The sequence below is a fragment of the Myxocyprinus asiaticus genome, chromosome 27 (genome assembly GCF_019703515.2).
Source record: "Myxocyprinus asiaticus isolate MX2 ecotype Aquarium Trade chromosome 27, UBuf_Myxa_2, whole genome shotgun sequence".
In the NCBI taxonomy this organism is placed as follows: domain Eukaryota; kingdom Metazoa; phylum Chordata; class Actinopteri; order Cypriniformes; family Catostomidae; genus Myxocyprinus; species Myxocyprinus asiaticus.
In genome coordinates, this window is record NC_059370.1 from 3,483,363 (window position 1) to 3,507,544 (window position 24,182).

Sequence of the window (24,182 nt, forward strand, 5' to 3'; positions counted from 1 at the left end):
AAATAAATACAATTAAATTAAATTAAATTAAATTAAATGAACAATTATCAGTAGTGCTGTGTAGCAGACAGATCAGTGTGTCGGAACTGATTTAATCATTTTTTTCTGTGGTTCTGGAGGATTTTAGATGGCGTAAACATAGATGACTGTTTTTTTTTTTTCTGAGTCTGGAATGTTGTAGAGTAAAAACATGACTATTCATGGAGAAACTAGTACTCCAAAATGTAATTGGCTTCTAAATATCCGAGGAGGTACGTTTTGTTCATTTATGTGCAACTTGTCTGTTTTAATGTTGTTTTTGCCCCTTATTAATGGTTTGCCTCTGTTCAGTGTAAAATCAAACCAGTGGTTAAGATTATCCATATGTTGCTAGTCAGTTCTAAACATGAAACTGTCTAAAATCCTTTTCAAATGCTGAGCATTGAAGACCTTTTCAAGACCATTAAATCATTGCAGGCACAGTGTAGCATTGCTGCTAGAAGAACATTAGAGTGACAGATAGTGTTGATCTTCAGACCAATAAAGGGATAGTTCACAAAAGCACATAAAGGCAGCATAAAAGTAATCCATACAACTTCAGTGGTGAAATCCATATTTTCAGAAACGATATGATAGGTGTGGGTGAGAAAAAGTTCCTTTCTTTTTTTTTTTTTTTTTTTTTTTTTTACTATAAATCTAAACTTTGACCATCAGGACCAGTAGGTGGCAATATGCACGAAGAATGCAAATTGGCAAAAAACAAAAGAAGAAGAATGTGGAAGTGAAAGTAAAATTGGAGATTTATAATAAAAAAAGGACTTGAATATTGACTTGTTTTTTTTTTACCTGCACCTATCATATCACTTATGAAGACATGGCTTGAAACACTGGAGTTGTATGGATTACTTTTATGCTGCCTTTGTGTGCTTTTTGGAGATTCAAAGTTTTGGTCACAGTTCACTTATTGTATGGACCAACAGAGCTAACATATTCTTCTAAAAATCTTCATTTGTGTTCTGCAGAAGAAAGAAAGTCATACACATCATACTAAAAAAAGGCCGTTTTCTTTCATGCAAATTATATATAAATATTCAAACACGGCACATTGCCAACCAATTGAAATTAACATCATATCACCACTCGGATGCTTCACTGTGTGTATCACTCTTGTGAACTCTTGTGTTCGTGCCGTTCTAAACAAAAGTGTAAGAGCAGTGCAGATGTGTTTAGAGATATGTCTCTTTATATTTAATTTTGTGACATTACATATTTTAGCCAGTAGGTGGAGGCAAAAGACCATTTTTGTGTGTAATATGAGCCAGTTGGTGACCTGAAGTGAGTCAGCATCACTCAGTGTTTTCATTCATCAGCACTACGTGATCGCTCGTATTACTACTACACTACTAAAGCTATGAAATATCTTTAAACGGCTTTAAACTAACAACATCAGCATTAAGGCTTATCACAGCTGAAAGACAACAGACTGATTAATTACACAAACTCAAGGTGCTTACCTCTTACCGGACTTTCCACATTGGAGATGAGAAAATGGCGGAGGAGATTGTGCTTTCTGTAGTGAAAGACTCGTGCGCACCAGCTACTGCTATATAGGGAGGAATACAGTCCGCTTGGACTGCTATTTTTCCACTGAGAAAATAGGATGCATTTTACCAAAATGACATTATCTTCAGAAAGCTGACTAACAGACTACAGCATCATCAACAGGTGATCGCACATGTTCCATATCTCTCTCTCTCTCTCTCTCTCTCTCACACACACACACACTCACACACACACACACACATCCTTGTTTCTCCAATAGCATTTTAGAAACAGCCCAAGGTGTGATACTAGTAGTTCTAGTAGTTCTATTTTTGAGAGGCTTGGACGCATCATTTGGTTTGAACCAGCAATGGCAGATTCTGATCCGTCGCTTGAGAAAGTAGTTCCATGCATGAATGCGTTGTTTTGTGACCGTACTCAGTTTTTCCTAATTTTTTTTTATTTACTTGCTCATTGAACTGTTGTATATAAGCGATATCACACTCGCAATTGTGCTATATGGCCCTAAATCAGCACTGCTGTGATTACCTATGGCACTCGGCCAGCGACCGAATCACAGCAGTGCTGATATAGGGCCATATCGCACTCTTGCTCGTGTGATATTGCTTAAAAAAAAAAAAAAAAAAAAAAAAATATATATATATATATATATATATATATATATATATATATATATACTGTACATTTTAATTTCAGTTGGTTCACTATGTGCCGTGTTTGAGAGTTTATGTCACAACCATGAGCTAATTAACATATGGCTTCACACGTGTATACACTCAGTGACCACTTTCTCGTGATATTAAAATGTGATGATATTTCTCGTTGAGGTGAAAAGCTGTCTCATGATATCAGCATGACGGAGTGTGAGGGTGAAATTAGCATAGAAGATGCCCCCGCCACTTTTAAATCGTTTCTGTGGCAGCATTTTAGGTACCCGGTGGAAACAATAAACGGCAACAGAGTGACAGACAAGACACGAACAAAGGCTGTGTCTCGTTTGGAAGGCTGTGTCCTCTGGAGGTCGCATTTATGGGCCGCATACTTCATCGAGGCTGTCTTTTCATTTGTTTTTTATTGTTTTGTTTTTTTTTTTTTATTATTTTTTATCTATTGTCAATGCCTTTTATGTATATGCACTTACATTTATAAAATTGTTAACCTTTTTTGCATTCCCAATAAAAAATAAATAAAAAAAATGAAATGAGACAGCCTCGATGACGTATGCGGCCGACAAATGCGACCTCCAGAGGACGCAGCCTTCCAAACGAGACACAGCCAATATGTAAGCACTGTAAGAAAATAGTGCCGTACACCGCGGCTAACACAAGCACTATGCAAAGACACCTACAGAATCACCGCAGCTCTCAACTAAAATCAACCAGGTCTGAAGAGACTCATGTGAAATCATACAGGAGAGAAGCCAGTCAGTTGAGTTTGTGGCAAAACCTTTTACAGTGCTTGCAAATTGTTCTGTCTTTTACTGCATATGATAATTCATATTCAGAAAGTAGAACTGAAGTGACATTCATTACAAGATGATTAGTTAAAACATTTCAAAATGCACCTGCATTGTTTTGCATTTTGTGACTTTCAGTCGAATAAAATACTTTTTCCAGTCATAAACACTACCGGTCAAAAGTTTTGAAACACTTGCCTGAAATGTTTCTCATGATCTTAAAAATCTTTTGATTTGAAGGCGTATGCTTAAATGTTTGAAATTAGTTTTGTAGACAAAAATATAATTGTGCCACCATATTAATTTATTTCATTATAAAACTAAAATGTAATAAAAAAAAAAAGTTTTTGAAATTGATGACTTGGACCAAATAATAAAGAAAAGCAGCCAATAAGTGCCCAACATAGATGGGAACTCCTTCAATACTGTTTAAAAAGCATCCCAGGGTGATACCTCAAGAAGTTGGTTGAGAAAATGTCAAGAGTACATGTCTACAAATTCTAGACAAAGGGTGACTACTTTGAAGATGCTAAAATATAACACAGTTTTGATTTATTTTGGATTTTGTTTAGTCACAACATAATTCCCATTGTTCCATTTATGTTATTCCATAGTTTTGATGACATTACTATTATTCTAAAAGGTAAAAAAAAAAAAAAAAAAAAAATTATAATAAAGAATGAGTAAGTGTTTCAAAACTTTTGACTGGTAGTGTTTATAGTGTTAAAATATCGTCTCATCTCCTTCTCATGAAGCCAGTATCGTGTATCGTCTCGTCTCGTGAGCTAAGTGTATCGTCACACCCCTAGTATTAAGGTGCCTAATGTGTGCCAAGATAACATTCCCCACACCATTACACCACCACCTCCAGCTTGAACCATTGGCACAAGGCAGAATGGATCCATGGATTCATATTGTTCATGCCAAATTCTGACCCTACCATCTGCATGTCGCAGCAGAAATCAAGATTTGTCAGACCAGGCGACGTTTTTCCAATCATCTACCATCCAGTTTTAGTGAGCCTGTGCCCACTGCAGCATAATCTTTAACCATTCTCTATTCACTCTAGAGAATGTTGTGCATGAACATCCCAGGAGATCAGCAGTTACAGAAATACTCAAACCAGCCCATCTGGCACCAACAATCATGCCACGCTCCAAATCACTGAGATCACATTTTCTCCCCAATCTGATGGTTGATGTGAACATTAACTGAAGGTCCTGACCCATATCTGCATGTTTTTATACATTGCACTGCTGCCACATGATTGGCGGGTTAGATAATCGTATGAATAAGTAGATGTACAGGTGTACCTAATAAAGTGGTCGGTGAGTGTAGTTCAATGCCTATTAATTATTTAACTACTTGGCCCGCCCTTATGAACAACAGTATGAACTACGCCATGAGAACTAGCCAATTAAATCAGTGATCATTTACATATAATAGTTTTAAAGGTACAATGGCAAAAGCAGCCCGTTTAATTCCAAGTTTCAGAGAGAGAGAGAGAGAGAGGGTGGAAAATGATAGTGAAAGCAAAATTATAAAACCTTGACTGACATTATAAGTGGACTTCAGGGAAATAATAATATGCTATGAAAGTGTGGTATGATATGGCACAGATACTAAGAATCAAAGCCAGTGGAGTTATTTTCCAGCCAAGCAAAACTGGTCAAAACCGGTCAGATGTAGATATTAATTGTTTCCCTGCAGAATGAGGTGCCACAGCTGGTGGGAGAGATCTACCAGAACTTCTTTGTGGAGAGTAGGGAGATCTCGGTGGAGAAAGCTCTTTATAAAGAGATCCAGCAGACTCTGGTGGGGAACAAGGGCACAGACGTGTTCCACAGGATTCAGGGAGATGTTTATGAGACCATGAAGGAGCGATATTACCCTTCGTTCCTGGTGAGTGACCTGTACGAGCGGCTCATGAAGCGAGAGGAGCAGAGGAGCAGCTCACAGTCCAGCAGTGAGGAGAAAGATGATGCTGTGAGTTTAACAGGACATCAACATACTCCCTCTGTCTGTCTTTTCTCTTGTGCATTTACAGGATTTAAACCTGTTACTGTGATTATCAATAAACCATACGCACCATTGTTATCTCGATATAAAATTATTCATATCATGGCATAAGATTTTGGTCATATCGCCCACACCTACTTCACGTCCTGTTGTATCCTGCTGATGTACAGTATTTTGGCTGATGTAGTAGGTATTCCATGCATGCAGAAAGTCTGCACCTCATGCAGAGTAAAATTAAAAAATAAATTAAAATAATTTTAGGATGTCATTCCAAACAAACTTCAGAGCCCAGGTTCTTCAGTAGTTCAGATCATAAGATTCTGTGACTTTCAGTTCTGAATCTTCCCTGTGTATCTGTGTGTCTAGGGTCAGGTGATGGAGGGAGGTGAGGTTGCTCTCGATGAAGGTAGCAGGGGCATCAATGAACAGGCCAGTTACGCCACCACTAAACTACACCAACTCTACGAGAGACTGGAGTACAAACGGCAAGCCCTGGGCTCCATTCAGAACGCACCCCGACCTGATAAAAAGGTACTCTGTATGAGTGTGTGTGTGTTTGGTTTGATGACCAGGATTATAGTCTAAATGTGCCTACACTTTACATAAGGTTTCATTTGTTAATATTAGCCAACAACAAGTTAACATGAACTAACAAAGAGCAATACTTCTACAGCATTTGTTAATCTTAGACAATGTTAATTTCAACATATATTTTTAAAATCTAAAGTTGTATTAGTTAACATCAGTTAATGCACTATGAACTAACAATGAGCAATTGTATTTTTATTAACTTACATTAACAAAGATTAATACATTCTGTGAAGAAAAAAATATTAATTGTTTGTTCATGATACCTAATGCATTAACTAATGTTAACAAATGGAGCCTTATTGTAAAGTGTTAACAAACATTTCCAACTAGTAGCTGATGCCTATAATGTTCTTTGTAGTAGGGATATCAAAAATATATTCAAGTCAATACTCAAATAAAAACATATAATGATATTAGTCTTACTATAGTAACAATAGTACCAACTCAATTGGATACTTAATTGCTGCCAATGCAGTCAAGCCAACCACAGTCTAAACATGCACGATCAAGCTCTTGTCATTGCACCATTAACAATGCAATTCAATCAAAACAATACCTTGAATACAACACTACTATTATTTTTTATTTATGTATTTTTTTTGTATTATTATTATTGGGTGCAAAGTCATTTTGATATTTTTTTTCTGGGGTTTAAAGTAAAATATGTCATGTGGTGTTACTGTCTGGAGACAGCTAAATAATAATAATAATAATCTAAATCTCATTAAAAGCTGAAATCCTTGTGTTTTAATTTTTTCTTTATTATTTTTTATTTTATTATTAAAGGATAGTTCACCCAAAAATGAAAATTCTCTCATCATTTACTCACCCTCATGCCATCCCAGATGTGTATGACTTTCTTTCTTCTGCAGAACACAAATTAAGATTTTTAGAAGAATATTTCAGCTCTGCAGGTCCATTCAATGCAAGTGAATGGTGACCAGAACTTTGAAGGTCCAAAAACTATCAATCTCCACCTTTGACCAGCCCCAACCTTTAGGTGGCTCAATATGAAAGTGAAAGTGTGGATTGATAGTAAAAAAGGACTTAAATATTGATTTGTTTCTCACCCACACCTATCACATCACTTCAGAAGACATGAGTTAAACCACTATAATGGCTTTTATGAATAATTACTGTTATGATGGCTATATGTTCTTTTTGAGCTTCAAGATTTTGGCACCCATTCACTTGCATTTTATGGACCTACAGAGCTGAGATATTCTTCTAAAAATCTTCATTTGTGTTCTGCAGAAGAAAAAAAGTGAGTAAATGATGAGAGAATTTTCATTTTTGGGTGAACTAACCCTTTAAAGTTGTATACACTCTCCTGTGTTCAAGGTGCATGGAAAGTTCTTCAATAGCTTTTACTTTGTTTTAAAGTCAAATCATTTGTATTTATTTTTTGTATTTTAATTTATTTATTTTTTGTAGAAAATGCTATAAAAAAAAAAAATAGAAAAATTATGAAACCAAATTGGACACAAAGATTACATTTCTACGGACTTGATACCTGGGTTTTAAACTAGATTTTTTATTAGATTTCTAATTTTTCCTCTTTGGACAACCAATTTAAATGCTCTGTATTGTGTGTGTGGCTTGATTTAATCCATTCGATGAGACAAGAGCTGATTTTTCTCTGGCGTGCCCTTGAGGAGATTGGGAGTGGTTGATTATCTGTGTCGAAAGCTCAGGATGTGTTTCCAGTCTCCTCAAGAGCAGCTGTTGCTGTTTCCTGTCAAATGAAGCTCTAGTCAGACTCACAGACTTATTCAGAGAGTCTGGAGCTCATAGCAGTGTCTATTGTAGATCGTGTCATTGCTGAAGGAGGAAATCGGAGCAATGGAGAAGGAGCACAGTGACCTGCAGCTGCATATATCACGAACAGACTGCTGGTGTGAGAATCTGGGCACATGGAGAGCTGTCATCAACAATGCAGAGGTCAGTCCTGAATGCTCTATCAACAGCATTTGTGGCATAATGTCCAATACCACAAAAATTATTTTGATTCATACCTTAGTTAAAAAAAAATAAATAAAAAAAACTGTAACTGAAAACTTTTGCCTTTATGTAGTGCTGCATCCACACAGACAGATGTCAGTATCTTTTCCCCTTTTTTCATCTCAATCTATTGTTCTGATCATCTGCATACACTAGCTTCACAAAAATAAAACGTGAGTGCCAGTGAAGCACCAGTGGCCTTTTAAAAGAAGCTTATCACTCGTTATTCTTTTGAAATCTTTTTAATTATCCATCGCCGCTCTGTGCAAGTAAACAGATGGTTGTGAAGAGCCTCATCAATGGGTTTAACATCTTCTTTTCCTGGAGCTCTGAGGATTAATATAGTATTTGCATATTTATGCAGAGCAGTGAGTCATTCGTTCATTAACCAGTTGTCTGTTAATTGGCTGTAAAAAGACACACATAGGTTTTTAAATCGGTTGCTTTGTGGATGATTCTCACGAAACCTGCAAAGAAAGTGTCCTGGTCTTATTTTACCCCAAATCAATAATATATATATATATATATATATATATATATATATATATATATATATATATATAGTGAAAAGAAAATGAAGCCTACATATAGGACCGTAAAAATTTTTTGCATTGTAACACAGCACATTTTACCCCCCAATTCTCATTACCGTGACATGTCTAAATGTTTTACTGTCTCCATTGTTTTCAGTAATGAAATTTCCAATTGTTATCATTAGTCATTTTTTACTATATTACGGTAAGAAATATGCTATTGTACAATGACTTTTTAAAATTAAAATCAAAGAAAATGAAAGGGAGTACCAAGGGGTACTACTACAGTGTATAAATACTGAAATGAAATACATGAAATAAGGAATCACATTTTTTTTTTATCTTTTCACATATAAGAAGTCATTGTCCTCACTGCAAAAAGAGCATTTGTTGAAACCAAGCTGCCAAAACGACTCACATTGTGATGCCACACAGTGGTAGACATTTGCAACGGACCGCCTCCACAACAACACATCAACGCCCACTTAACCTTATTAACCCTCCCCAGTAGTTGTGAGCAGTGAGAGCCAATCAGAACAGTGGGCATTTACTGTCAAATCTTAAAGGATAAGCACCAAAACCGAGCGTTTCTGACAGAGGGTCAGAATGAGGGTGGAAAATGATCATGTTTTACAAATACATGACTGTTTATTGTGCAAAAAGCTTCACTGATATTATAAATGAACCTCAAGGAACATATTAAAATAATAAAAAACGCCTGTCATGACCGCTTTAATGAATAAACTATATCATTTATCATGCAAATAATGTCACAATGTAAAATATATCTTAATGGCCCTAAAATAGGCTTAATTTTCTAAATGCAAAATAGAACTTCTTATTTGTTTCTTTTGATTTTGGAGTAAAATAGGACCAGCACATTTTTTGGCGGGCTTTCTGAGAATCACCCTTTTGAGCATTGTCATTGCTTTCATTGTCATATTATAAGCAACTTCTGTGCAAAACTATCAGTCCATTACGTTCTGTTGAATACATGTGGCAAATTTAATTTAACACCCCCAAATTCTGCTTGGATATGCGTAACAGTTTCAAAATATTTAGGGTTTGAAATAAATCCTTTGCAACATCTTGAATACTCCAGTGTAGAAAGATCAGCTTATAATGCTTTAAGCTTTTATAATCAAAGTAAACAATTCTTTCACTATGTAATGTAGTTCATTAACTTGCCGAACACAACCTACAGCAATGACAGCATTAAAATAGATTGTGCATGCGAACAGGTGTGTGTGTGTGTGTGTGTGTGTGTGTGTGTGTGTGTGTGTGTGTGTGTGTGTGTGTGTGTGTGTGTGTTTGTGAATTTTATAGTGTCTTTAAATCCAACTCATCCAATCACAGTTGAAACTTTCCATTTTATTTTCAGATAAACATTCAAGTATTTTCAAAACCTGTTGTTTGGAGTTCCTCTTCATTTGTGTGTGTCTCTAGGCCTCTGAGGAGAACGGCGAGCAGATGGCATGTTACTCTGTATCCGTGAGTCTTTCAGAAGCAGACGATTGCAAGAACAACCGTTGGAGTGTCACCAGGAAACTCAGCGAGTTTCAGGCCCTGCACAGGAAGTTGTTGGAGGTACGGCTGATATTTACGCCTCCGCCGTCTAAAACACCAGTGAGATGTGACGGCCGCCCTCTGACACGGCCATCACTGTGTTGCTGTGGTGACGCAGTGACCCATCACATCACTGGACATTTATTAGTTCTGATCCAGACTATGCATGACCGCTGGTTTTACGCGCTCATCATGAAAACCTGGAAATATCAGGTTTTTAAGTTATGATTTCCAGGATTGGATAACAATGGATTTTAATGTCTTGGAAATGTATACAGTGATAGGAAATGTTTCTAAGCTTTATAGAATTTTAACAGCTAGAAATTGCTCTTTGTGAGTTTCTTTTCTTTAAAATTATTGATTTAAAATATTTTTCATCCAACAATCTTGACCAACAGAAAAAGTCATAGAAATTCATTTGTCAAAAGGTGTGGGAATCTGGTCTCATTTCCTCCCCCTTTTTTCCATCTTTCCTCTTTGCAGTGCTTCCCATCACTAAAGAAAGTCCAGCTTCCCTCTCTGAGTAAACTGCCATTCAAATCTATTGACCAAAAATTTCTTGACAAATCCAAAAATCAACTCAACACATTTTTACAGGTGAGTCCTTCCTAATCTCATGTAGACAGACTATAAACTCTGGTCTGTGTGCAGCTTGTTCTTGTCAAGAACCGCTCACTTAGACAGTAAAGGTCTGTCTGGTCAACATATAAAGCGACCGACCACAGTTTGTTTAATTTTTACGTGCCCTTTCGGGGCAGGTTTATCTGAAACAGTCAATAGGCGGGCATGGAAAAAAATAATAATAATTCAATCGATTGCACTGCAGATTTAGCAGTGCTGGGTAGATTACTTGTGAAATGTAATCTGGTACTGATTATAATTACATGCCCAAAATTTTAATCATAAATGGAATTTCTTGGATTACATGTTTTAGGTAATATAATCAGATTACCTTTGAATTATTTGATGTCACATGACTTTGAGTAGAATAGTCTTTGAAAATAAATAAATACAAAGAGGAAGAAAATAGGTAAGACTTACCAAATGTAAATCAGCATTAGGCTGATTTAGAATGAAAAATTGTAAAATAACATTTAAAATAAATTAACTATGTAATCTGAATCAGTTATCTGTGATTAATCGCGATTAAATTATGGTACATGATACATTACAACAAACATTAAAAATCATCATAAATATATTTACTTTGTCTCAAAGAACTTGCAAGAAATTGGTTAGTCATCATTTACTTTATATAAATATGTACATTAAAGTGTTCAGCTTTTATTTGTGGATAGAGTTAATTAGACACATTTTTACAGGTATTAATCTTTGATGCAAGTAAATGTATACACAATCAGCTAAATCCACTCCTGTGTTTATTATGCCCGGGACATTCTTTGCGCTTAATGAATGATGTGCACAAATATACAGCTGAAGTCAGAAGTATAAATACACTTTGGTTGAAGTCATTAAATCTCATTTTTTAACTACTCCACAGATTTAATATTAGCAAACTTTTAGCAAGTTGTTTAGGACATCTACTTTGTGCATGACATGAGTAATTTTTTCCAACAACTGTTTACAGACAGAACGTTTCACTTTTAATTGACTATATCACAATTCCAGTGGGTCAGAAGTTTACATACACTAAGTTAACTGCCTTTTAAGCAGCTTGGAAAATTCCAGAAAATGATGTGAAGCCTTTAGACAATTAGCCAATTAGCTTCTGATAGGAGGTGTACTGAATTGGAGGTGTACCTGTGGATGTATTTTAAGGCCTACCTTCAAACTCAGAGCCTCTTTTCTTGACATCATGGGAAAATCAAAAGAAATCAGCCAAGACCTCATAAAAAAAAAGTGTGGACCTCCACAAGTCTGATTCATCCTTGGGAGCAATTTCCAAGCGCCTGAAGGTACAACGTTCATCTGTACAAACAATTGTACGCAAGTATAAACACCATGGGACCATGCAGCCATCATACCGCTCAGGAAGGAGACGCATTCTGTCTCCTAGAGATGAACGTAGTTTGGTGCTAAAAGTGCAAATCAATCCCAGAATAACAGCAAAGGACCTTGTGAAGATGCTGGAAGAAACAGGTAGACAAGTATCTATATCCACAGTAAAAATGAGTCCTATATCAACATAACCTGAAAGGCTGCTCCGCAAGGAAGAAGCCACTGCTCCAAAACTGCCATAAAAAAGCCAGACTACAGTTTGCAAGTGCACGTGGGGACAAAGATCTTACTTTTTGGAGAAATGTCCTCTGGTCTGATGAAACAAAAATTGAACTGTTTGGCCACAATGACCATCGTTATGTATGGAGGAAAAAGGGTGAGGCTTGCAAGCCGAAGAACACCACCCCAGCCATCAAGCAGCATCATGTTGTGGGGATGCTTTGCTGCAGGAGGGACTGGTGCACTTCACAAAATAGATGGCATCATGAGGAAGGAAAATTATGTGGATATATTGAAGCAACATCTCAAGACACCGGCCAGAAAGTTAAAGCTCAGTCGCAAATGGGTCTTTCAAATGGACAATGACCCCGAGCATACCTCCAAAGTTGTGGCAAAATGGCTTAAGGACAACAAAGTCAAGGTATTGGACTGGCCATAAAAAAGCCCTGACCTCCATCTGATAGAAAAAGTGTGGGCAGAACTAAAAAAAAAAAAAACGTGTGCGAGCAAGGAGGCCTACAAACCTGACTCGGTTACACCAGTTCTGTCTGGAGGAATGGGCCAAAATTCCAGCAACTTATTGTGAGAAGCTTGTGGAAGGCAACCCAAAACATTTGACCCAAGTTAAACAATTTAAAGGCAATGCTACCAAATACTAACAAAGTGTATGTAAACTTCTGACCCACTGGGAATGTGATGAAAGAAATAAAAGCTGAAATAAATCATTCCCTCTACTATTATTCTGACATTTCACATTTTAAAATAAAGTAGTGATCCTAACTGACATAAGACAGGGAATGTTTTCTATGATTAAATGTCAGGAATTGTGAAAAACTGAGTTTAAATGTATTTGGCTAAGGTGGATGTAAACTTCTGACTTCAACTCTACATTGTACAAAGGTGCCTGAGTTTGTTCATGGCAGGAACAACTCGGGACACCTTTCTACTAACGCACATTCTACTAACAGATTCTGCATAAATTGCGGTAATTTTTTAAAGGCGTTAAACCAAAAATATTAATCGCCGAAATTAACGTGTTTGATTTCCCAAGATTTAAAAAAAGAATTAGGGGGATCAAGAAATTATGAACAATTTACAGTCGTTGCCTGATTATGTAATCCATAAAAAAATAAAAAATAAAAATAAAAAAAAATCTAATTTGAATGTTTTATAAGTACAAGTGCTTGATTTTTTTTTTTGTAATCTAGTTACATACATGTACCAAGTGACATGTAATGCTACACTACCTAGCATAGTTGTGTCAGTTTCTGATCGGATGTGCAGAAAAAAAACTAAGAAATTAATTGAATTGTGTCATCACTTTTCTATCAGAATTTTTGTCCATCCAAAGCAGTATGTGTATATTACTACGTAATTTAGAAAACAAAGCAGAGTATACTACTTGTGGATATCTAGTTACTTGCTACCACAAAGTGCTTCAAAACAAAAGTCCTTCATGCAGATTCAAGGACTTTTGTTGGGTTCAAAAGTATTTACTAAATTATTGTTGCACTAAAATCAATTTAATACAATTATGTTTGAGATTTAGGTACATATTGTTATTATACATGCTGCCTGCTGTGCATGAAAATAAATCAGGCCAATACTATATGCCTGCTCTTGAGTCACTTAAATAATTATAAACAAATATTTTGCCATACTTTGACGGCCCATGCTAAACCAAAAAAAATAAAAATCATCAAATTAATAACTACTCACTTGACCAACACAAAATGAGTGTTGTTTTAAAGCTTAGAAGCTGGACTTCTTTCAATGCATATGTAAACAACTCTTTAACAGGTGTTTTTTTTTTTTTTGGCAGACAAATTACAAGTGTTCTGTTTTATGTTAAATCTCTTTCTAATCATCTTGGGGAGGGTCTCTGGATACAAAACAGACCGATACCAATTGAAGCGGTCTGTGTAGATGCGTTGCATAGTAACATAGAAGTATAAATCGGTCTGAAGTCCTTCCTAACAAACATCACAGACCAATTTCTGTTAGTATCTAAGTGTTGCCATCAATGTCTTATTTGATGCTGGACTGTGTTTTTGAGAACATTCTTGAAGTTTTATTGTATCTGCGTGTGTTTTGTCCATAGAAAGTGCTGACAGACGAGCGCATGTGTCAGAGCGAGGCTCTGTATGCGTTTCTCAGTTCTTCACCAGAACATCTGAAAGTCATCGACATCCAGAAGAAATCCTCATTTTCTCTCGCATCCTTCCTGGAGAGACTGCCAGGAGACTTCTTCTCACACCAGGAGGTACACACACACACACACACACTCATACAGTTTTTATCATAATGGGGACTTTTCCATTGACCCATTTACTCACCCTCATGCCATCCCAGATATGTATGAATTTCTTTCTTCTGCAGAACACAAATGAAGATTTTTACAAGAATATTTCAGATCTGTAGATCCTCACATGCAAGTGAATGGTGACCAGAACTTTGAAGGTCCAAATATCACATAAGGGCATCATAATAGTAATCCATATGACTTCAGTGGTTTAATCCATATCTTCAGAGGTGATATGATAGGTGTGGGTGAGAAACAGATCAGTATTTAAGACTTTTTTATTATCAATCTACATGTTCAACACACTCTTCTCTCCAAAGTATTCTTTTTCTTTGTTTTCGTGATTCACAGTTTTCGTGCATATCCCCACTTACTAGGCAGGGACAATCTTTTTTTTTATTTTTTTTATTTTTTATATATAGTAAAAAAGGACTTCAGTATTGATCTGTTTATCACCCACACCTATCATATCGCTCCTGAAGACATGGATTAAACCACTGGAGTCATATGGATTACTTTTATGCTGACTTTGTGCTTTTTGGAGCTTCAAAGTTCTGGTCACCTTTCACCTGCATTGTATGGACCTACAGAGCTGAAATATTCTTCTAAATATCTTCATTTGTGTTCTGTGGAAGAAAGAAAGTCACACATCTGGGATGGCATGAGGGTGAGTAAATGATGAGATAATTTTCATTTTTGGGTGAACTATCCCTTTAAGCTCATTATATGTGCTCTACTATATCCCACCTCTCAACCTAACCCTTACAGATACATTTTGGCATTTTTAGATTTTTACTAAGACATGATTTAGCCATTTTCCTCATGGGGACCTGCATTGTAGCTAATGTCTGTTTTTACTATCATTGTGGGGTCCTCTCATTGACCATGTTTTTCATTCTACGATTAATGATATTTATTATACCCTAACCTTAAAACTAACCCTCTCAGAACTCTGTTGACATGATTTATTTGAAGCAAAACATGATTTTGCTTACTTAGGAGCTATTCAATAGCGAGGAGCACTTCAAATGTCAGTTTTGTACATGACCAGTGTAATGTGTGTGTCAGGATGAAGCTGAGGATGACAGTGATCTCTCAGACTATGGTGATGAGACGGACGGAAGAAAAGACGCGCTGGCAGAGCCCTGCTTCATGCTGATCGGAGAGATATTTGAACTCAGGGGCAGTGAGTACAACACTGTGTGTGTGTGTGTGTGTGATAAAATTGCTCTTATTCTGTCCTCATAACTGTCACACTGTAACCCATAATGATGAATGTGTGTAGTGAGATTGTGCCTGTGGGTGTGAAAACCTTGTAACAGTGTGACTGATGTAACACACAGTGACTGTTTCTCGTAAGGGGAAACCTCACATGCTGTGTTAAACCTACTCTTTAACACTCTCTAATGCATTTTTGTACATTTCAAATTCAAACCTTAGAGAGATGTGGAAATTTACACCAGATGTGCTCCAGATGCTGTGCATTTAAAAACACCATGAAATCAAAATGGGGACTTTTGTGGCTTTAGTCCATGTTTATTGGCCATTTACAAACCAGTGTGCTCCTACAGGTTGACAAAAGAAACTTTAAGCAGATGAACACATTTAAAATGTACATTCTTTCTCTTCCAGAAAAATGGACCAAACATATCAAATGCTCTCTACAATGAGAATGTCCCTCAAACTGGCTAGCATGTACATACTGTAGCAAATCATAGTTCACAGCTGTGTTGGAAACGATAGAGTATTGGCTATTTAAAAGGAAGGGAAGAGATGAGCCTTTGATAAGTTCCATCCCAACTTCCTGTTTCAATAGGAAATACGGCAACACAGGAAAGAAAACTGCACTCATCAAGCCATTTCATTGTGTCTTTAAACAGCATCATCTATGCATAATTGGCATGTAAGCGTTTCATTGCACTGCAAGTCACAGGACACTCTCAAATGCATCAGTCCTGTGAACGGTGTGTGATGTTTCTGATTTTGTTGTCTTTTTATCTCTGCAGTGTTTAAATGGGTGCGGAAGACACTAATTGCACTAGTTCAAGTCACATTTGGACGGACTATAAACAAGTAAGCATCAGTGGATGAATAAAATGTATACAAAATACCTCCTAGGACCCCAAAGTCCTAATCATGATAATGTCTGTTGCATTATCCTGTTGTAGCTGCTCACGTTAATACAGTCATAGTTAAACAGTACTTTAAAGCTGGTAATATAGCATAATATGGATATTTCAGTGCGTTCTGTTTAGGTGTTCAGCAGTGGCGCTCCATCGCAACTTTATCTCCAGGGCTACAGCAAAAGAAATAATTTTTTCTTTTGAGAGCTTGCCATCTGACTTGAAAGTAACAAATTAAAAAAAGGGTGTATAACATGAATAAACAGCAAAACAACATGTTATTCTTTTGCATTGTGTTTGCTGGGTGCACTCCAAAACAAACCTAAGTGCTACTAGTGTTGTCAGATTTGTGAACAAATGACTCTTACAAATTGGCTCTTTTAATCAATCAAAACAACTCACCAACTCATTTGTTATCAGTTTGAATCACTGAATGATAGCGGTGGGAAAAAAATATAGATTTTCCGATGCATCGCAATCTTAATTTGAACGATCTTAATATCGATTCTTAAATCCCAAGATCAGTCTTTTACTCCATGCACAACCCTCCACTACAATGCGAGGAAATTACTCATTTTTGCAACCAAATTTCATGCTATACGACTAGTTTGGCAACTGCCTGATAAATGTTCAGATTTCACTCTCCAGTGATTGAGTAGTATAGTGGTGGAGTATTCAGCAGCAAGATCCTTTCACTGCGTGTTGTATGTAATATGTAAGCAAAAGGAACATTATAACTGAAATATAACCATATGAATCAATATCAAAACACAATCGAATTGAGAGCTTGTGAATCGAATTGAATCAGGAAAGCTGTATCAATAACCAGCCATACTGAATGAACTCACTCAATCAGTACCTTGATAGCACATGTACATCACCCAGACGTCTATTTGATGTGTGTGTTTACATCTGGAAGATGTAGTTTTTAGGTTGTTCGCTCATCTCCAAAACGTACTATATATAAGACGTTTCCTCTCGGATGTCATTAAGACATTCAGCAGAAATCTTTAAAGAGTTCATGATTTAGAATACTTGTTAATCTGATCTTTTTAAGATGTTTAGCAGATGTAAACTGAATGCAATGCTTTCCAGATGAAACACTCTTATATAGACATCTTGGAGATATGCGGGTGCTATCTTAGTCAGAGCGGACTGAATTAACATCCGACTTGATACTGAAACACAAGTCTTTTCTTTCCGTCATGTCTGACTCAAAATAAAAACATTCAACATTAAAATATGATACCAATATGTAATATAGTTAGTAGAGCTGTCGACTCAATGTGTTAATTTAGTGCGATTAAAAAATAATGCATTAATGCAACTAACTAATCTTGCCCCCGACACATATGTACATACATATGTAATTTCCGTAATAAAAGTGCATATTTTCCTACCGTATGAGCAATTCAAGCTAGAAGTACATCTGTTTTTATGAGCCGCGTCAATAGCTGGCAGCATGCCTCAACAAACCTCTCAAGCAGCTCAGCCACAGAATGAGAACCGCTCACTCAGGAGAAAGCTCAACAGAATACAAGAATCTTTAGACAAGATTTTTCAAGTTTCTGCTACTTTTATCATGACATGCATCCTAAAAGTACACCGTTCATGATGCTGAATACCTGTGAGAATGTCTCTGTTACGTACTGTATGTAACCTCGGTTCCCTGAGATGAGGGGAACGAGACATTGCGTCACTAAGCTGACACTATGGGGAGTGTCCTTCTATACGACCTAGTTGAAACCTTTCTACAATAATGGCAATTCTAAAATTGGCTGTGGAGTCTAAGCCCTGCCCTTTTAGGCGCGAAGCAGTTCAGTATAGAAGCGGGCATGCAAACACCATTCCTCAGAATTTTCTGACTGAGGGACAAGAGCAAATCACTTGCACCTCAAAGAACTCTGAGTCTGTAGTGCGGCCAGCTTACGCAATGTCTCGTTCCCCTCGTCTCAGGGAACCGAGGTTACATACAGTACGTAACAGAGACGTTCTCACAGGACGCGTTCTTGCATTCTGTCTGCGCTATTTTTAATTGTCACTCTACGTACATGTGTACATATGTAACCGAGACGTTCCTTTACTACTCAGTACATTTGACATTGCATCACTAAGCTGACGCTATGGGAAACAGAGTCTCAACACGCTGCACTACACGACATAACCTTCCAGAAAGGAAACATGATGCTGCAGTCCTGCGGGACTGTAACCAACATGAGTATGCCACAAGTGAATGACCCTCATGGTGGGCCAGAAGGGGAACACACAGAATGGATATATGAACTAGTATGAATTAACCCCTTCACAAACCCAGGAAGTTTTGGAAAGGAAGTTTATTTGTAATAAAATTGCCTGCGACTTTTGTGAAATACAATGGTCTGAATGCAGGCGGTTGAAAAATGTCAGGGAGCCCGTACTTAAAAATAGGGGCATAAGTATATGTTTGGCCAATTAAATAGCAAGCGCTCTAGAATCAAATGACTTGCTATGAGATAGACATTACGTCTTGGTTGTAAAACCTTGCAAATGTGTTTTGATAAGACCATCCTACTCCAAAACATGTCTTGTAAGGACACGCCCATGAAGAGGCTACGCCTCTAGTTGAGTGCTTTAACACCAACTGGGCAATTCGCACCCAGTGACTCTTAAGCCAAGGCGATCGCATCAACAATCCAGTGAGAAAGTCTTTGCTTGCAGACAGACATTCCTTTTGTGCGTCCTCCGTAGCACACAAAGAGCTGGTCAGACAGTCTGAATTGGCAGGTGCACTCAACGTATGTGTGTAGTGCTCACAAAGGGCATAACAAATGCAAGGACTGTTCCACATCCAAATTAAACTGAGGAGGGAAAACGGCTTGAAGGCTGAAGTGTGTGGTTAGAACCTTTGGCACATAGCCTTTTCTGGGTTTGACATTGGTTTTTAAAAGACCCGGACCAAACTCCAGACATGAATTGTCAACTGACAGTGCTTGCAAATCACCAACCCATTTTACTGAGGTCAAAGCCAGCAGTAATGCGGGCTTAAGAGAAAGCACTCACAATTCAGCGTAGTCCAGGGGCTTGAAGGGAGGCCCCACGAGCACTTTTAGGACCAAACTTAGGTCCCAAATCGGGACTGTAGCCGGGCGAGGGGGATTTAGCCGTCCTGCTCCCTTGAGGAATTATGATTAAGTCATGTTTGCCTATAGAGGTGCCGGCTTCAGGTGCGTGTTATGCAGATATTGTTGCCACAAACTTTGAGCATTAAAGGAGTGAGCCCTGCGTCCAATCGCTCTTAAAGAAATGTACAAATTTCAGGTATGGGGCAGTTCCTGGGTCTTTGCTGTGTGAAAAGCACCAATTAGTGAACACATTCCATTTCAGTGTGTAAAGGCGTCTCATAGACTGTGCTCTAGCTTGTAAAATGGTGTTCATAACCGTCCTTCAGATCTATTGATACAAACCAGTCCTGAGGATGGATGTGTGATAAGATCTGTTTCTGAATTAACATTTTGAATGGGTGCGTCGTGAGCACACGATTCAAGCGTCTCAGAACTAGAATGGGCCGAAGCACGCTGTCCTTCTCCAGAACAAGGAAATAACGGCTGTAAATCCCGCTGTGTGTGTCACAGTCTGGGGCAGTCTCTATTGCGTTTTTTGCGAGGAGACTGTGAATCTCTGCGCGCAACACCGCCGCATCCTGTAGTTGGACCACAGATTGCAAAGCGCCGGTGAAGCAAGGTGGCCGGTGTACAAACTGAATCGTATGACCTCGCTCAATTGTTTTAAACACCCAGTCTGACATGCCCGTGAGACTTGCCACGCATTCGCGCAGCGGGACAGCAGGCTTATTAATTAATCTGAAATAACCTCTATCACGTTCTTTGTGAAAAGATTGTGTATTTCGGCTCGTAATACCGGCGCGTCTTCGGACAGAACCGTGGAAGACAGAACACCGTTGAAACGGGGCGGCCGACATGCAAATTGGATCGTATAACCATGTCCGGTCATTTTTAGCACCCAGTTGGAAATGCCCGTAAGGGCTCACCACGTGTCTGCATAACTGGACAGAGGGCAATTTGGTTTGTTCATTGTATGATATAATGTGCCACTCACCATTGGGAAGCGGTTGTGCATAATGTGTGGGCTTTGAAGTGGGAAAGCTCTTTATTGAAAAAGTGTGAGCATGTGCAACTAGCACTGAACTTTTTTTTTGCATTCTTTATTGCATGTGATTGAATATGAGACACAGAAACCACATAATGAACAACATTTTGAACAACAATATTCCTTTCCCGACAAACAGCAGTGGGAAGAGGGGAACAGCATTGTGCTTTTGCGGGGCTTGCGCTGAGGTGGCTGCCTTTGTTTGGGGCATGGCTTATGTGGCTTTACCGGTGGCTCGGCAGCGACATTTGGCGGCGCTGAGGCAGCAGGCGTGGGGTTTTTAGCCGGTTGCTGGCCCGAGACAGAGCCGGAGCGAGCTGGTTGTAATGAAGTACTGCTCCGTTTTGGCATAAAATGTCTCATAGCTTGTAGTGTTGCTGAGTCGTGACGTAGTGCTCAGCAAATCTATCCACAGAGCTGCCGAAAAGGCCGGCTGGAGACGTCGGAGCATCAAATAGAGCTGCTTTTTCTGTGTCATGCATTTCCGTGAGGGTCAGCCAAATGTGACAATCCAAAACCACAAGGTTGCTCATTGACTTGCCAATAGCCTGTGCAGTGACTTTCGCGGCTCGCAACGCTAAGTCCGTTACGGTGCGGAGCTCTTTGAACATTTCTGGATCATAGCCTTGCTCGTCCATTTGCTTGAGGAGCTTAGCTTTGAAAACCATCACGTGGAGTGCTGAACCTGCTTGGCCTGCCACTGAGTATGCTTTCCCAGCCAGTGCGGACATCAGTCGACATGGCTTGGAAGGATGAACGGGGTGTGATTTCCATGCCCTGTTACTCGCCGGGCAGAGATGCTCCACTACCACCTCTTCCACAGGGGGTAGTTGGGCATAACCTTTGTCTTCCCCATGGTCCAGTTTAGTGAGGAGAGTGGAATCACTGTGCTAGCGAGCTGAATCAAATCAAATCAAAACAAATCAAATCACTTTATTGTCACACAGCCATGTACACAAGTGCAATGGTGTGTGAAATTCTTGGGTGCAGTTCCGATCAACATAGCAGTCGTGACAGTGATGAGACATACCAATTTACAATAACATCAAATTAACACAGTGCAATTAAACATCTGTTATACACATAATTACACTCAACAGTATACAAATAATAACATGCACTGTACAGTATACAATACGCACTATATAGATACACATTAGTCAATAAAAATAAAAATATATAAAAAAAAAGTATGTATGTATGTGTGTGTGTATATATATATATATATATATATATATATATGTGTGTGTGTGTGTGTGTGTATATATATATATATATATATATATATATATATATATATATATATATAGAATGTACAGTATTGTACTGTATTGACATTCAGGCTGTCGGTTGATAGTCAGTTGTTAAGAGAGAATATAATATAATAATAATATAATTTATGACAGTCCGGTGTGAGATATAAGAGTAAGGGTAATAAAGTGCGGTGCTGATGTATTTGATCGTGGGAGATCAAGAGTTCAAAAGTCTGATTGCTTGGGGGAAGAAGCTATCATGGAGTCGGCTGGTGCGGGTCCTGATGCTGCGATACCGCCTACCTGATGGTAGCAGTGAGAACAGCCCATGGCTCGGGTGGCTGGAGTCTCTGATGATCCTCCGAGCTTTTTTCACGCACCGCCTTGTATATATTTCCTGGAGGGAGGGAAGCTCACCTCTGATGATGTGTCTGGCAGTTCGCACCACCCTTTGCAGTGCTTTGCGGTCGTGGGCTGTGCTATTGCCGTACCAGGCGGAGATGCAGCCAGTCAGGATGCTCTCTACAGTGCAGTTGTAGAACTGTGTGAGGATGTGGCGGTTCATTCCAAACTTCCTCAGCCGTCTCAGGAAGAAGAGGCGCTGATGAGCCTTCTTCACAACGACTTCAGTGTGGATGGACCATGTGAGTTCCTCAGTGATGTGGACACCCAGGAACTTGAAGCTGCTGACTCTCTCCACTGGTGCTCCATTGATGGTGATGGGACTGTGTCTTTTCTTCTGAAGTCCACCACAAGCTCCTTTGTCTTACTGATGTTGAGGGAGAGGTTGTGCTCCTGACACCAGTGTGTCAGAGTGTGCACCTCCTCTCTGTAGGCTGTTTCATCATTGTCAGTGATCAGACCTACCACCGTCGTGTCATCAGCAAACTTAATGATGGCATTGGAGAAATGTGTTGCCACACAGTCATGTGTGTACAGGGAATACAGGAGTGGGCTGAGAACACAGCCCTGTGGGGCTCCAGTGTTGAGGGTCAGTGATGAGGAGATGTTGCTGCCTATTCTAACCACCTGGCATCTGCTTGACAGGAAGTCCAGGATCCAGCTGCACAGCGAGCTGTTTAAGCCCAGAGCCCGGAGTTTCTCATCTAGCTTGGAGGGCACTGTGGTGTTGAATGCTGAGCTGTAGTCTACAAACAGCATTCTCACATAAGTGTTTTTTTTTTCCAGGTGGGAGAGAGCAGTGTGTATTGTAGATGCAATGGCATCATCAGTGGTTGTTGCGGTAAGCAAACGCGGCCTCAGGGTGCGCGGTTTACTGCTCACTTATAATCCCATACAGTTCCTTGAGTGCCCGGTCTGTGTCGGCTTGTGGGGGGATGTACACAGCAGTGATAATGACCGCTGTGAATTCCCTCGGTAACCAGAATGGTCGACACGGAAGCATGAGAAATTCCAGATCAGGAGAGCAGAAAGACTTGACAGAATGTACGTTCCTCTGATCACACCAGGATTTGTTGATCATAAAACATACACCACCTCCTCTGCTTTTACCTGAGAGGTCTTTCGCTCTGTCCGCTCGGTGCACGGAGAACCCCACGGGTTCAATGGCTGAGTCTGGAATCTCCGCAGACATCCAAGTTTCCGTAAGGCAGATAATGCAGCAGTCCCTTGGAAAGAGATCCGTGCTTTCAGCTCGCAGAGCTTGTTATCCAGAGACTGAACATTTGTCAGTAGAATAGTGGGTAGCGGGGGTCGATTTGCGCGGCGTCTTACTCTGATGAGAACGCCGGCTCTGTTTCCCCTTTTCCTCCTGCGTTTCTGTGGCCGTGCTGCCCAAACAAAGGGCTCCGCTTGTGTGTTTGTAAACAGCGGGTCGGCATTGAGGAATGTGAAGTCCGGTTTACGGTGTGAGATTGCTGAACCAATGTCCAAAAGTGTTTGTCTGTCGTAGACAATAAGGCAGACAACATCCAAGACAAAAAACATAAGAATTGTGAACAAAACAAACAAAACACTACTATGTTGTGTCGGAGCTCGCAATGCAGCAGCCATACTCGGCGCCATCTTGAGTCCAATAGGGCGCAAGACAGGATTTTGTCAGTTTAAGAATTTCAGGGAAGAACAGGGCAGATCTGCAGAACGCGGTCGCTTGACGGCGTCCGGACTGCAAGAACTATTCATCAAGGCAAGATTTTTCAGGTTCCTCTGGAGGAGACCACTCGAGACCGAGCTCTTCAACCCTTCTTGAACGGACAGGAAGCATCTCCTTGTCAGTGGCGCGTGCACGCTCCTCGCCCTCGCTGGGGGAAGGGGCAGCAACATCATTCATTGACCACTCACCAGATACAGCGAGAGACATAGCATCAGAACCACTGAACGTGACAATGTCGTGCACTCCTGCAGAGGGCTGATGATCCACCTCAAATTCATCCTGCTTGGCCTTGCGACCCCACCGTGCCTCCTCGTGTGATCCCTCGGGAGACACAGAAGAGGCGGCTGGGAGGGCACGGG

At 39.2% G+C, this 24,182-nt stretch overlaps 1 protein-coding gene across 1 annotated transcript in view; it reads left to right on the top strand.

The window, feature by feature from the left end:
- Positions 1-24,182, top strand: part of snx25 (sorting nexin 25) — a 126,411-nt gene that overhangs the window by 87,993 nt on the left and 14,236 nt on the right. The window contains exons 9-16 of the mRNA XM_051658544.1: positions 4,709-4,984; positions 5,384-5,548; positions 7,418-7,549; positions 9,589-9,729; positions 10,192-10,305; positions 13,988-14,149; positions 15,257-15,374; positions 16,195-16,261. Coding sequence (XP_051514504.1) covers positions 4,709-4,984; positions 5,384-5,548; positions 7,418-7,549; positions 9,589-9,729; positions 10,192-10,305; positions 13,988-14,149; positions 15,257-15,374; positions 16,195-16,261 — 1,175 coding nt within the window. The remainder of the gene's footprint in view (positions 1-4,708; positions 4,985-5,383; positions 5,549-7,417; positions 7,550-9,588; positions 9,730-10,191; positions 10,306-13,987; positions 14,150-15,256; positions 15,375-16,194; positions 16,262-24,182) is intronic.